The sequence below is a fragment of the Ornithorhynchus anatinus genome, chromosome X3 (assembly GCF_004115215.2).
Source record: "Ornithorhynchus anatinus isolate Pmale09 chromosome X3, mOrnAna1.pri.v4, whole genome shotgun sequence".
In the NCBI taxonomy this organism is placed as follows: domain Eukaryota; kingdom Metazoa; phylum Chordata; class Mammalia; order Monotremata; family Ornithorhynchidae; genus Ornithorhynchus; species Ornithorhynchus anatinus.
Window position 1 is genome coordinate 14,156,122 of NC_041751.1, and position 14,423 is coordinate 14,170,544.

The 14,423-nt window shown below is 40.9% G+C and overlaps 1 protein-coding gene across 2 annotated transcripts in view; it reads right to left on the bottom strand.

Moving 5' to 3' along the window:
* Window positions 1-10,870: 10,870 nt before the first annotated feature.
* CDH12 (cadherin 12) overlaps window positions 10,871-14,423 on the bottom strand; it is a 503,695-nt gene continuing 500,142 nt past the window's right edge. For both annotated transcript variants that reach the window (XM_007655500.3, XM_039910661.1), the window contains 2 exons: window positions 13,301-13,552; window positions 10,871-12,091 (listed from right to left, as the gene is read on the bottom strand). In XM_007655500.3, the coding sequence (XP_007653690.1) occupies window positions 11,592-12,091; window positions 13,301-13,552 (752 nt within the window). In that variant the 3' untranslated portion in view covers window positions 10,871-11,591. The remainder of the gene's footprint in view (window positions 12,092-13,300; window positions 13,553-14,423) is intronic.

The window sequence follows — 14,423 nt, forward strand, 5'->3', positions numbered from 1 at the left end:
ACCCGTTACTCCTCCTGCTTAAGACATGAGTCTCATGTGAGACAAAGTCTGCCTCTGACCCGATCAACTTGGATCTACCCCAGTGAAATACCATTTCAAAAACAAAAGAATGCTCTCAACACCTCCTCACAGACTCCAGTTTACGAAAACAAAGTGATGTTTCGGAACACTGATTTTGTCGTAATTAAGGAGATTGAATAGAAACCATTTACGTGAAAGTGAACAGCTAGTTTTTTCAGTGTCTGGAATTTCCTTAGGTCAGCCATCCTGATCATCTCTGAAATTTCCCCGCTTGCTGGTGGTGAAGGAACCCATTTCCCTTCTGACAGTGAGTTCCCAGTGGCTACTGGAGTTCAAATATCAAATTAATACAATTATATTATGTTTGGTGAGTAGTGCGATGTCCCTGCTGGCTAGTATTTGACTTGGGGATTTATTTTGGCCCTTAACTTTGATGAGGGCATTATATTACAGCATTATTAACATGACTGACCCAAATTCATGGATATATCTTCCTGAAAAACATCTAGTTCTTAGAGAAGACAGCATGACAGTGGAAATGTATTTCAGAACATCTGTTTCCTCAGATATAGACTGAATAACAGCTGAACAAGACTGCATTTTACGCCTATGCCTCTTCATCCCCTGGTGGGGCCAAGAAGGGTATTCGGGTTGAACACTGCTGTAAAATTAGAGGGTTTATAGGACAGATACAGATGTGTCAGTGAAATCGTCTTTGATTTAATACTCCATAGTGACAATTTTTACTCCAGTCAGAGTGTCTGTAAAGAATGGATTCAGTGGTCACTGGAAAAGTGGTTACCTCTGCCATGCTATCATCCAATCAATACTAAACGACTGCAACCAGGCTTTCAACACAGTTTACCTTACCGTCGACTCCTCTTTTTATAAGGACACTTCTGGGTAACATGAAAACCCCGATAATGATGGCGGACAAACTGAAGGTTAACAGCACTAAAAGGATTGCCATCTGATGCAAAGCAAACTGAATTTTTGTCCCATCACCTGGACTATTTCTACCATGGAATAGCTGGAATTAGCCTGGTCCTTGTCCAAGGCAAATGACCTTTTCCAGGAAGGGTGCTGAGGCAAAGCCAATTTATTCAAATAAATGAACACAACAAGGGAGAAGGATCTTCCACTTTCAAAAATGACTTTTTTCCTCTGACTTCATGCATTGTATCCACTTGTCGGATGGAGAGAAGTCTGTTGAGAATACCATAGTAAAAGGAATGGTTCATTCTGACCTTGACAGTCATCCTTTAATTGCCAAATCAACTACTGTTTTAATAGGAGATGAGAGATCAAGTATAAATACCTGAATTTGCTGCTCTCCGGAGTCTAGTTCTATGCCTTTTTACAACTTTCCCTTTCACATGTGAGTTCTGAAAGACTGGTGCTCTTAAGCAAAATCTACATCTCTATTGCAGTCTGTCAGTAGACTATAGAATAAATTATTGGTTAGGAAATAAAGTGTTTATCTGCTATGTGCCAGAGGACATTTGTTACTGCTTAGTATTTGCCAAGCACTGCAGTAAGTGATAAGGCAGTTTCCAGATAATGAGGTCCCACATGGGGCTCACAATCTAAGTAAGAGGGGGAACAGGTAGTGAATCTACATTTTGCAGATGAGAAAACTGAGGAACAAAAGGAAAGTGACTTGTCTAAGGTCACACAGCAGGGACAGCATCTCTGACTCCCAGGCCATGCTGTTCACACTAGAAGATGTGGTTTCCCTACACTAGAAAGATCTTGCACACTTGTAGAAGATTGCAGTTCTGGGTAATAATCTAGGTGACCTTATAGAGAAGTGAATTCTAACAAAATATTCTGCTATGATATCAGTAATGGGCCTGGGAACCTGGGATAGAGGGTAATATTCCCATTCATGCATCCTTTCTCTATACAAGCTATTTTTCCTTCTTAAGGACAAGGAACAAGTCTCCTTGTAATGTTCTCTCCCAAGTGTTTAGTACAAGTGCTTTGCACCTAATAATTCCTTTACAAATTGATTGATGGATTATCTCCTCCCTTTATTCTGTATAGACTATTGATTGACAGAGACAAAAATCTCACTGTCATTAGCTTAATCTTCAAAGTAAAAGATAGGTTAATGCATCACATGTTTGGGTTAAAAGTTACAACCATTCCTGAAATCTTGGAAAAAAAAAATCTGGAAATATTCTCATGGCATCTAAACTTGCTCTGGGCATGGACTGTCTCTGTTCATTGTTATATTACACTCTCCCAAGTGTTTAGTATAGTGCTTTACACAGAGTAAGCTCTCAATGCAATTGAATGAATGGATAATTTTGAAGTATTCATTTAAAACCCGAGCTCATTGAAAATGCATAAAACAGATCTTGGGCTCCTGAACAATTAGCAGAGTTTTAAATAAGTTCCTACAAAATCAATGTCTTTGGATAAAGTAGATGCTATAAGAAAATTACTTTACACTGAGGTCAATTAACCAACCTCCTTCATCACATGGCAAAATGCATCAATTTAAATGTCATCAGAACCCACAATGAGGGGAGATCTTATAGCACTAATTGTCCTGGAACTATTTGACATAAATTAGATAACATATACAATTTGCAGTTGGAGAAACCATGAGGATAAATGTCTTGGAGAAATAAAGCTCATTAAATTAAAAAAGATCATTTTTTGTAATTGTCACATCACCCAGGCTGTTTAGACTGAGAATAAGATCAGATTGGAATGTTTTACATCCCCTATCTAAAACTTCTAGGTCACTGCAAATGTGAGAGCTTCCGTTTATCACTCAGGAAGTTTTGAGAAATATTAATAAGAATTAGCAACCTTAGTCATGGAACTATATTGTAATTCATGAGCGCTACTAATGTGGATGGCAGCTTGAATGTAGTGTTCAGATAGAAAATGAAATGTAGGATGTCAACTAGTAATCATTATAGAAGTCACAAATGATATGTCTACTTAATGCTATGGTACCTGTTGGCTATAAAACTTGAATTATATCAATATTACCCTGTTCAAGTCCTTACTTTGTGCAGAGAACTGTCCTAGCTGCTGAGCACTGAAATTTGGCCCTAGGAGTAATTGATTGAATTTTTAGAGGAACAACTAGGCATCAATCATCCAAATTATGAACTGATCAAGACAATAATTTTTCCACTGGTAAATTTAGTAAACCAAATTACATTCTTCTGATGTTACCTTATCTGATATTCCTTACAGTCACATGTAGTCATAATAGTAGGTATGATCATTATTAAGAACCCACTGTGTCCAATGCATTGTACTAACAGCTTGGAAATGGACAGCAGAAACATGAGACAATTAATATTTGAGGTATTTCCCACTTACTATGTGCCAAGCACTGTTATAAGCACTGGGGTACATTTCATTCATTCAATCCTATGTACTAAGCACTTACTGTGTGAAGAGCACAGTACGAAGCTCTTGGAAAAGTACAATACAACAGTACAGAATGATAATCTTTGCCCACAACGAGCTTACAGTCTAAGTCTGGGGGAGAGGGACATCAATATAAATTAATAAAATTACATATATAAACATAAGTGCTGTGGTCTTCAGAGGTAGGGGAGATGAGTAAAAGGAGCAAGTCAGGGTGATGCAGAAGAGAGCGATAAATGTTTCAGCCCACGTGGGGCTCACTGTTTTAAGTCAGAGGGTGGAAGATTTAATTTCCCTTTTCCAGATGAATTAAGAGGGTCACTGTCACAAAGAAGTTAAGCGATTTGCCCAAGGTCACAGCAGACAAGTGGTAGAGCAGAGATTAGAACCCAGGCCCTCTGACTTCCGGACCTGTACTCTTTCCACTATGCCGCTGTGCTTCCCATGCCATTATTTCCAGAGCCTTATTTCCTGTCCACAAGAAACATATTAAAATGGGGAAAACATATACAAGTATTTATGAATATAGTCTCTATAGATTTGAAATATATTAATTTGATGTGTTAAATTTTTGAAGCTACACCAAGAACTTCGAACAACTGTAACTAGCAGTATTCTGTTATAAGATATTCAGTAACAACTTGATCAAGTTTGTATTTTGTAATAATGCTACCTTCTTGTCTATGGCATGCAATCACCAAACTTGGTGAGAGCTAGACATGACTAAAACAACGATTTGGATAATAGCCTGCATTTTCTACCTCTAATCATTACCTAGAGCATAATGCCTCTGGTATAGCAAGTTTAGAATCCTTGGAAGTAATTGGCACATTTCTCAGAATTTAGACTATCAGCTCCTCGTAGCCAGGTAACATTTACCAACTCTTGTATTCTTCTGAATGCCAATAAAATGGTTCTCAGTAAATACCAGATTGATTGAATTAAATTTGGGGTGTAATTGATCCTGTTTTAAGGCAATAAATCGATGTCAGCTTCCCCGAATTTAGAATCATCCTGGGAAGGTATGGGATGGGAAGAAGTGTGCCCTAGTGGAAAGAGCAAAGGACTAGAAATCAGAGATCTGGGTTTTAATCCTGATCCTCCACTTGCCCCCCTGTCAGACTTGTTCATCTTTTTTAATATCCCTATGCCTTGGTTTCCTGAACTTTAACATGATAATATACCTGATGTTTCTCTTGGACTTTGTGCCCCTGTGAGAAAGAGAGTGTGTCCAACTTGACATCTTGTTTCTACACAACGTTTGGTATATAATAAGTGCTTAAAAAACGCTGCTAATGTTATTAGACATTCAATCTGCGATTCCATTAATTAGATTATTTAAGTCCAAGTCCGCATAAGTGAGTGACTCCCCAAAACAGGCAAGAACAACTATCTGGATTTAATTAATAACATGAATAGAGGGATTGCAGCCTGGAAAATGGGGCTTAATTTAGTTCTGTGTACTCAATAAGCACATTAAATAAAATACCACTATTAATATTGGAGAAGTTTACATGATATTTATCCTTAGCTTCTCAAAGTTGATTGAGCAGCTCCCTTGGGTCAGGTGGGAAGGGCCCTTAAAAACAGTTTGTAATCATTCAAACAGTCCTGCCATTCTTCGATATCCCACCTTGGCCTAGATCTTCCCTTCAGGAGTTCCCTACTGGGATTTGTAACTGAGGGGAAGGAGGGAGAGAAGGAGGGCTGTGCTTAATGGTGGCTCACCTTCCCTGGGGTCATGTCTAGCAGTTGGCAGAGTGTGTTGGCACCTGCCTTATCCTTTCCTTGTTGCATTTTTCCTGGGAGGCCATCAAGTTTGTTCAGTGCTTATTGCCACATAGCGAACTAAATCCTGAGCAAAATGCGATTAATCCACTTAGGTTCAGTATTTGTCCCACCGAGACTCAGTCTTTTTTTTTTTTTTCCAGGGAGAGTGGAGGAGCAGGATTTTAATCCCCATTTTACAGATGAGAAAAGTGAGGCAGAGAAAAGTTAAATCAGTTGCTCAAGTTCGCACAGGAGGCATGTGCTTGGTACACTGTCCTGCTCAATAGATAGGATGGATCAAAGAGTTAGAGCCAGGATTAAAGATTGAGTCCTTTGACTTCAAGGTATTTATTAAGCAATTATTGTATGCGGGGATCTATATGAAGTTCTTGGTGCAGGCCAATATAATGGAGTTGGTAGACATTTGCTCTGCCCACGACAAGCTTACAGTCTTGACTCCCAGCCCCAGTTCTTCCTCCTAGGCCATGCTTCTTTTTGGTTCTCTGCTGACTTAAAACTATGCACTAAACTAAAATTAACCTCTGCTGAGGCCGGTTCCTTCGGGACAAAGTGTGGATCGAAATCGGGTTGGCCAGAAGCCGGGGATTTCCCATGGGACCTTCTTGAGTTTTTCTAGTCAGCTGCTGAAGGGGGTAGCAAGTTCAGAGAGATCATCTGAGCCATGAAAATGGAAGCCGCTTAATTCTTTTCAATTCTGTTTTGTGGGAGCTGTAATCTTTTATTTCCTCTTCACTCAGACGATCCGGGTGCTGCGCTCCTGCAAGCGGACGAACAGCTACCCCTGCTGCTCAAAAGCAAATCGGACCACATCCTTCCTGGGAAGCTTTTGAGTCAAAAGACAGAAAAAAACTCCTTTGCTATCAAAGCACATGGACACCTACTCACAAAACCCTCCCGGCCCAGCTCAGAACTCCGTTAGTCTACACTTCAGTCACTCAGATAACCAGGGTAATGTGTTTGTCTAAGGTGAAAACAAAAGTGTTAGGTGAAGGGCAGAGAAGTAAGGTGGCATATTGGAAAGAGCAGGGGCCTGGGTTCTAATCCAGACTTCATCACATGTCTTCTGCGTTACCTTGGGCAAATCACTTCACTTCTTTGTGCCTCGGTTGAGTCATCTGTAAAATGGGGATTAGTGTTTGGGAGAGGAATTGTGGCCACCCTAATTAAGTTGTATCAACCCCCGAGTTTACAACAGTGCTTGGCACATAGTAAGCACTTGCCTACGATTATCATTATTAACTTCTTTGCCTCAGTTTCCTCGATCGTAAAATGGAGATAGAATCTTATGTCCCGCTACTTACTAGCTGTGTGACTATGGGCAAGTCACTTAACTTCTCTGTGCCTCAGTTACCGCATCTGTAAAATGGGGATTAAGACTGTGAGCCTCACGAGGGACAACCCGATTACCCTGTATCTACCCCCGCGCTTAGAACAGTGCTCTGCACAAAGTAAGCACTTAACAAATACCAACATTATTATTATGATTATTATTACTTAGGGTGTGAGCCCCATTGGAACTGAGATTGCATCCAACCTGATTAAACGAATATCTACCCCAGCACTTATTTCAGTATCTGATAAAGCCTCCTCAATCACTTTGATTGGAAGCGTGCACCCTGGGACTCCATTTCAAGTTAATGTGCTTTTCCCTTGCCTCTTCATGATCTGACTCAGGGAAAGGGAAAAGCTGAGAAGTCATGGGGGGAGCACTGAAGAGAGGAAGTATTAGAAGCAGCAGCGTAGCTTAGTGGATGGATCATAAACTTGGGAGTCAGAAGGACCTGCCTTCTAATCCCAGTTCTGCCACTTTTCAGCTGCATGAACTTGGACAAGTCGCTTCCCTTCTCTGACCCTCAGTTACCTCATCTGTAAAATGGGGATTAAGAGTGTGACACTGTGTCCAACCTGATTACCTTATAACTACCCCATTGCTTGATGCATAGTAAGCACTTAATAAATACCATTATTATTGCTATTATTGTTAATAATAAGTGGATAACAGATCTTGGAAGTGTTTTGGAGTTGAAACAGGAAGGTATCAAAAAATGCCAACAGGTCAGGCCTCCCACCCCCTTAGTGCGGGAATTCTTCGAGACTCAGTTCGGGAATCCCCATGGTCACCTATTTCCTTGAAGAACTCATTCACTCCCACAGCTGAAGCTGACATCCCTATGCAGACCAGTCCCAAGTCTACCTCTTCCATCCTAAACTCCTTTCCTCCTAACTTATTCTCAAAAACAGAACTCATCTTCCTGTTCACCCACTCCAATTCTTCTGTTTCCCAAAGCCATTAGCTTGATATTATCCTCAACTCATTCCTCATTCAATCCACATATTCCCTCTGTCAACCAAACACTGTCAGTTTAGCACATAATACATACTATTATCATATCATTTTCAGCATTTACTCTGCATATATACTGCATGAAGACTTACCAAAATGATGAGATCAAACACCGTTCTTGTCCCTCACGGGGCTCAGAGATCACACTTCCATGAACTCTTATATAGTAAGGGCAACTACTGACGTTTGATTGAACTGCAGAATTTGGAAATACGCGTAGGTAGATTTTCAGGATCAGTATTCTCCAGTAACCTGAGCTCTGCTTCAAATATGCTGACCTGCTACTGAGTCAGGATTATTTGCTTGTATTATATAGGTATTTGTTTGGTACAAAGGAAGGGCTTGAAGAAATACCACTATTAGTAGTATTCTTTATTCTTAGAAACCAAAGCAGCCTCCTAATATTCCAGTATTATGCCACCCTAAAATTCAAATGACTTCGTACGACTGTTTTTTTTTTTAAACGGTATTTTTTTAATGCCATGTGCCAGGCATTGTATCAAGCACTGAGGCAGATACAAACTAATCAGGATGGACACAGTCCATGTCCCATATGGACTTCCCAGTTTTAATCTCCATTTTCAACAGAAGTTAACTCAGACAGAGAAATGAAGCACTTGGCCTGAAGTCACAGAGCAGACATGTTGTGAAACTGAAATTAAAACCCATGCCCTCTGACTCCCAGGTCCATGTTGCTTCCAATTAAACAGTGATAATAGGTGAGCAATTTTAGGATTTCAATAAAAATCATCCTCTTCAATGGTATTGGAGTACAGACAACTGTACTAAGGGCTTGTAGGAGTACAATACAGAGTTGGTAGCCATGGTACCCGCACACAACCAGCTTTCATTTTAGAGGAAGAGGCTTTAAATTGTCTGGATTTCTTTCAAGACTAGATAAATCATGTCATGGAATCCTTATAGGAAAATGGAAATCCAGACCCAATTGAAGGTCCTGGGCAATGAATGGTTCTAAGAGGTTTTCCTGGGAAAGCCACAGAATGGGAATAAAGTGATAAGATGTTACAGGAAGTTTTATACCCATTTATTACTAATTGTTATGGTATTCATTCAGCAGCATGGCTCAGTGGAAAGAGCCCGGGCTTGGGAGTCAGAGGTCGTGGCTTCGAATCCCAGCTCTGCCACTTGTCAGCTGTGTGACAAGTAACTTAAGTTCTCTGTGCCTCAGTTCCCTCATCTGTAAAATGGGGATTAACCGTGAGCCTCACGTGGGAAAGCCTCATTATCTACCCCAGCCCTTAGAACCGTGCCCTGCACATAGTAAGAGCTTAACAAATACCAACATTATTATTATTATTACTTATGGAATGCCAGGTACTGGGTTAACTATAAAGCAAACCAGATCAGACACAGTCCTCTTCCAAAAGAGGAGAAGAAGAATCTTATCCCCATTTTGCAGGTGAAGAAATTCAAGCACGGAACAATTAAGTTGCTTGTCCAAGTCACACAGCAGGGAAGGGAAAGGATTGGGAGGAGAACCTATGTTTGACTCACAATCCCATGATCTTTCCACTAGGCCACTCGGAGAAACCGTCTTGGAGGCACAGTTTTAAACCCCAACTGCCCCAGCATACTTTCACCCTATGCATTTTTCCCCTCGTACTACACACACACACATCAGGTTATATTTTGAGAGCCCACTCGCTACTGAGGATTGGAGACAGAGCAATCAGTGTATCAATATTGGTATCGGTACCTACCCTCAAGGATCTTACCATCTAACAGGAAGGACATAGAAGGTACAATACAGAGAAGAGAAAGGTGAATTTTCTATGCTCTACCAGTTGTTTCCACAGTGATTTTTTTAGGGAAAGGAAGGAAGGCGTTCCTGGGGAGAGTCAGAGAGTCAGCCCTTGTAACCCTGGAGAATCTTAGAGCATGGATACTGTGTTTTAAAGTTGGAAATCTAAAGGCACGACAAATAGAATTTTCATTCTGCAGCTTCTGGTTGCGTTGTTCAATGAGACATCAAATGATCAAGCATTTTTAATTCATTGCACCTTTTCATTCATATTTATAGTCAAAGACCACTTAGCAAAAATGGCCAATTTAAAAATTCTAAAAGGAGGAGAAAGAAAAGATAAAGAAGTAGAGGACAGGGCAAGTCTAGAGATATGAAAGGTTAAGGTTGTCTGCACAACATTAACATTTTTAATTGATAGCCTCTCCTCCTTTTCTAACACCAGGACAATTCCATACCCAAGTGTGCTATGCCTGGTAATTAATGAGTCTTTAAGCAGAAGAGAATATTAGATGAGGCTCTAGAGTGAAGCACAGATGCAAAACTCTCAAGGAATCCTGATAATCCTATCGATCCCGGGTGCAATTCAAGCAGTTTACGAACCACACCCGAGCCTTGAGTGAGGTTTCACTTGTCAGCAGTTGAACAGGGGATGCTTGGGAAGGTATCTTTCAATCCTTATTAGCTAGGACATGTTACCAAACTAAGACATTTGAGGTTGGTCAAGGCAATCCCTCACTAATAATGAGTTTTTCCTCCAATTTATCAGCCTATACTATTTTCCTTTTCAGCTCTTACTATGCCAAGCACTTACTACCAAGCACTTGGGAGACCTGCTGAATGTTCTTGGGCAAGTCATTTATCCTCTCTGGTGCTCGCTTCTTTCCTCTGTAAAATGGGCCTAAGACTGCCACACTCCCTGTTGCTTAGACGTGAGAAATGTGTGTGACCGGTTGGGATCTGATTAGATTATCTTGAATCTATCTCAACTTCGAAAGGGAAAGTGCTTAATAACTACCGTATCATTGTTTAGTGATTCAGGGGCAATTTTATGCTCACCCCAACTGGCAAACTGTGGAACCCCGAGGGGCTATAATACTGCTGAGGATAGGGGCAGAGAGGCATAATTTTTTTGTTAACCCACCCAAGCAGCTTTGCTCTTCCCTAATCCTCCCAGGTGCTGACCATACAAAAAAAGGATTTCAAGAGAAGTTAAGCAACTTGCCCAAGGTCACACAGTACGCAAGTGGCCGACCGGAATTAGAACCCAAGTCTTCTGATTTATAAATTATATATTAATTATTTCTTGATATTAATGTTTTGTCTCCCCCCTAGACCATAAGGTTGTTTTGGGTTAATTAGGAATCCACCAGCCCCACTGGATGGAGTCCAAGGAGCCTTTAGTCTGATCAGGACCTGTTCCCTCAATGGGGGGACCCGGTCGGTGATCGGAGAAGTCTCCCTCTCTGTGCAGAGATGCAGGATGGACCCCCAAAGCCAGCCCAAGCCCCCCGATGACCCAAGAACCTCCCTGTATAAAAAGGAAACATTCATACGATTGTTTTTGCATTTTATTATGGAAAAGGTGTAACATTTTAATGAACATCAAATCTAATTCACTTATAGTCAAACTATTTTTTTTTTAATTTGGGATTTACATATTCAATTTGATGTGAGCAATTTTTACTTCCATTTCCAATGAAACAGTGGCAGAAGAAATGAGATGTCTAGGTATACAGCATTTTTTCTTTTAGTAATAAAAAACACAACCCCATCGAGAGGGAAATAGACAGGTTCTAGAAAGCCCCCGTCTTTCCCCCCGTCCCTCCCCACCCCGCAAATCAGAAGTCGGCAGGTTGCTATTGCTCCTTGACAGAAAGTCAATGTCTTTACTTTATGGTCTTGGTTTAAAATCTTTGAATCCCATAGTGCCACGACAGCATAATGTACTGGGCACCCCTTCAGATGAGAGAAGTTTCAATAGGCACTTCAGTGGAATTTAGAAAAATCTACCACTCTTCCACCACGATGCCAGAAAAGCTTATCTTCTTTCTCAGTTGTCATGTCAGTAAATTGTATCTAATAGGCCTGAGCTTGTCTCAGTACAATTCCAAAGTAACAAAAAAATGAAAAAAATACATATTGACAGTATGATAAATAGAGTAACTTGTTGGAACAAGATATTCAAAGGAATCTTGTCTCATAAAGCTTGTTTTGTTTTTTTTTTCATTTTTTTAAATTTCTTCTCTAGGTTGCATTTTACTCCCTCTTCGTCTAAGTGACTTTATCAGGGTTACAGCTTTCTTCTTCTCCGAACATGTCTGCCAGGACTTTAAAGCGGGGTCCCCAGTCAACCAGAAAATCATAATCCTGGTCTGCGTCTGTAGCAAGGGAGTCTATAGAGCTGAGGGACTCAGCTATGGATCCATTTCCTTCATAGGCATAGGTTGCTAGAGAATCATAAGGAGGGGCGGAAACATCCATATCGTTTTCCTGTAGCCGCTGATGAATGAAATCTCTTATGTCTGTGTTGTCTTCGGCTGGTGGTCTCTGGTGAGGCAAACACAGGGGCTCTGGTTTTATATCCCTGCGCATTCCGTTTTCTTCTATCACTTTGGGATTTCTCAGAGCACCGATGTCAAATGCCTGGGTGTCCTCCTCTCCTCCTCCTTCATCGTCATAGTGGATGACATTATCCCTGATGTCTTCCTTAGAGGTCATCAGAGTGTCTTTCTTCTTCTGCCTCCGGAGGGCCACATACAGTATCACGATGGCTGCAGCAAGACAACAGTTTTGATATAAGCAAAGAGTAGAAAAAGCCTGTCTCTTAATCAGCATGTCAGAATGTCATCATCATCATCATTATTATTACAGTACTTGCTATTCATTCATTCATTCAATCAATCATATTTATTGAGCGCTTACTGTGTGCAGAGCACTGTACTAAGCGCTTGGAATGCACAATTCGGCCACAGATAGAGACGATCCCTGCACAACACCCGGCTCAATTACTACGTGCCAAGCACCATTCTAAGCACTGGAATAGACAGAAGATAATCAGATTGGACATAGTCCCTGTCCCAACTGAGCTTCAAGCTAAGCAGGAGGGAGTTGAGCTTAGTAGGGTGCTAAGCTCTGCACACAGTAAGCGCTCAATAAATGTCACTGAATGAATGAATAAATACGATTGAATGAATGAATGAATGAATGAATGAATGAATGAGTAGGATTTAATCTTCATTTTACAGATGAGAAAACTGAGGCACAGAGAAATTGACTTGTCCGAGGTCCCGGAGCAGACTAGTGGTGGAGCCAGGATTAGAACCCAAGTTTTCTGATTTATAAATTACATATTATGAGTTATTTATTTATAGTAATGGTCTGTCTCTCCTCTAGACTGTAAGCTTGTTGTAGATAAGGAATGTGTCCACAAATTCTGTTGTACTGTACTCTGCTCTGACAGTGGTCTGCACACAGTAAGTGCTCAAAAAATACCCCCCTCCACAAGAACCCCCAGTGGTTGCCCATCCACCTCTGAATCAAACCAGAACTCTTTACTGTTGGCTTTAAAGCACTCTCCTTGCTCCTTCCTAGCTTACCTCACTGCTCTTTCACTACAACCCAGTCCACACACTTCACTCCACTGGTTCCAACCTACTCTCTGTACCTCGATCACACCTATCTCACCGCTGATCTGTCCCATGTATCCTGCCTCTGGCCTGGATCTAAGCACTGAGGTACATAGAAGTTAACCGGCTCTCACGTGGAGCTCACAGTCTAGGAGGAAGAACAGGTATTGAATTCCCATTTTGCAGGTGTGATAGCTGAAGCACAGAAAAGTAAAATGAGTTGCCCAAAGTCACACAGCGGGCAAGTGGTGGAGCCGGTAATAGAACCCAGATCCCGGGACTCCCAGGTCCGTGCTCTTGCCACTAAGCCACACTGCTAAAGAGACAGGAAGGTCATTTGAGGGGCAAACTAACCTAAAAGTATAATGATGCACAGTAAAATGGCAATCAAAGCTCCAGTGCTGAGCCCTACGGGGAGAAAGATTGCCTCTACATTGCAGGAGAGAAGGGTCCCATCGGAATCACATCGACAGACTCGAATAGTCATCGTATTAGTGCTGCTCTGGACAGGGTAGCTGCTGTCTTCTATTACGATCGGGAGGAAGTAGAGTTCTTGTTTCCTGCGACTGTATCCATTTCTTCTGGTTTCGACTCCCGCTGTGTTGTCTGCAAAACATGACAGAGAAACAAGAGCACTCATCCATGCCTCACTACACACTTGCAAACTGGTATCTTGCTTAACAATAGGAAAGGGAAGTTGGTTTCTAGTATTCATTTTAAAATCCTTTTTTTCCTGATTAATGGAGATGATAAATTTGATTCAAGGGAAACCAAAATAATACATTACCAACATTAGTGTCAAGTCTCAGAAAATAATATTACCATGTGCAGTTCTACAGAAAACAGCACTTTTCTAACATTTGTTCAGTTAACTTCTGTTGTTCAGTAGTAGAAAATTATGGGGATTTATTCACTGAAGTAGACATTAGATTTCCGATATTTCCGAATGTTGAAAAATTGAAAGATACCATAGTTTATTTAAAGTTATGTTTTGTGGGGGGTTTGTGCTCTCTTTAGTGGTATTGTTAGGCGCTTACTATATACCAGGTTGGTAGTAAGTGCTGGGGTAGATAAAAGATAATTGTTAATTATCAGTTAACAATTAAATGGTCAAAAGAGCCCAGACTTGGGAGTCCCAGAATCTGGGTTTTATTACCGGCTCCACCACTTGCCTGCTGTGTGACCTTGGGAGACTCACTTCTTTCTGTGCTTCAGTTATCACACCGGCAAAAAAGGGACTGCAACAGCTGTTCTATCTCCTAGACTGTAAGCTCCACGTGAGAACTGGTTATCTTGTATGTACCTCAGTGTTTAGACTCTAAGTGCTGGGATAGATGCAAGTTAATTAGATATAAGATAATATATAATACAAGATAATCATGTTGGCTATAATCCCTGTCCCTGATGGGGCTTCCAGTCTTCATTCACATTTTACAGATGAGATAACTGAGGCACAGAAAAGTTGAGTGACTTGCCC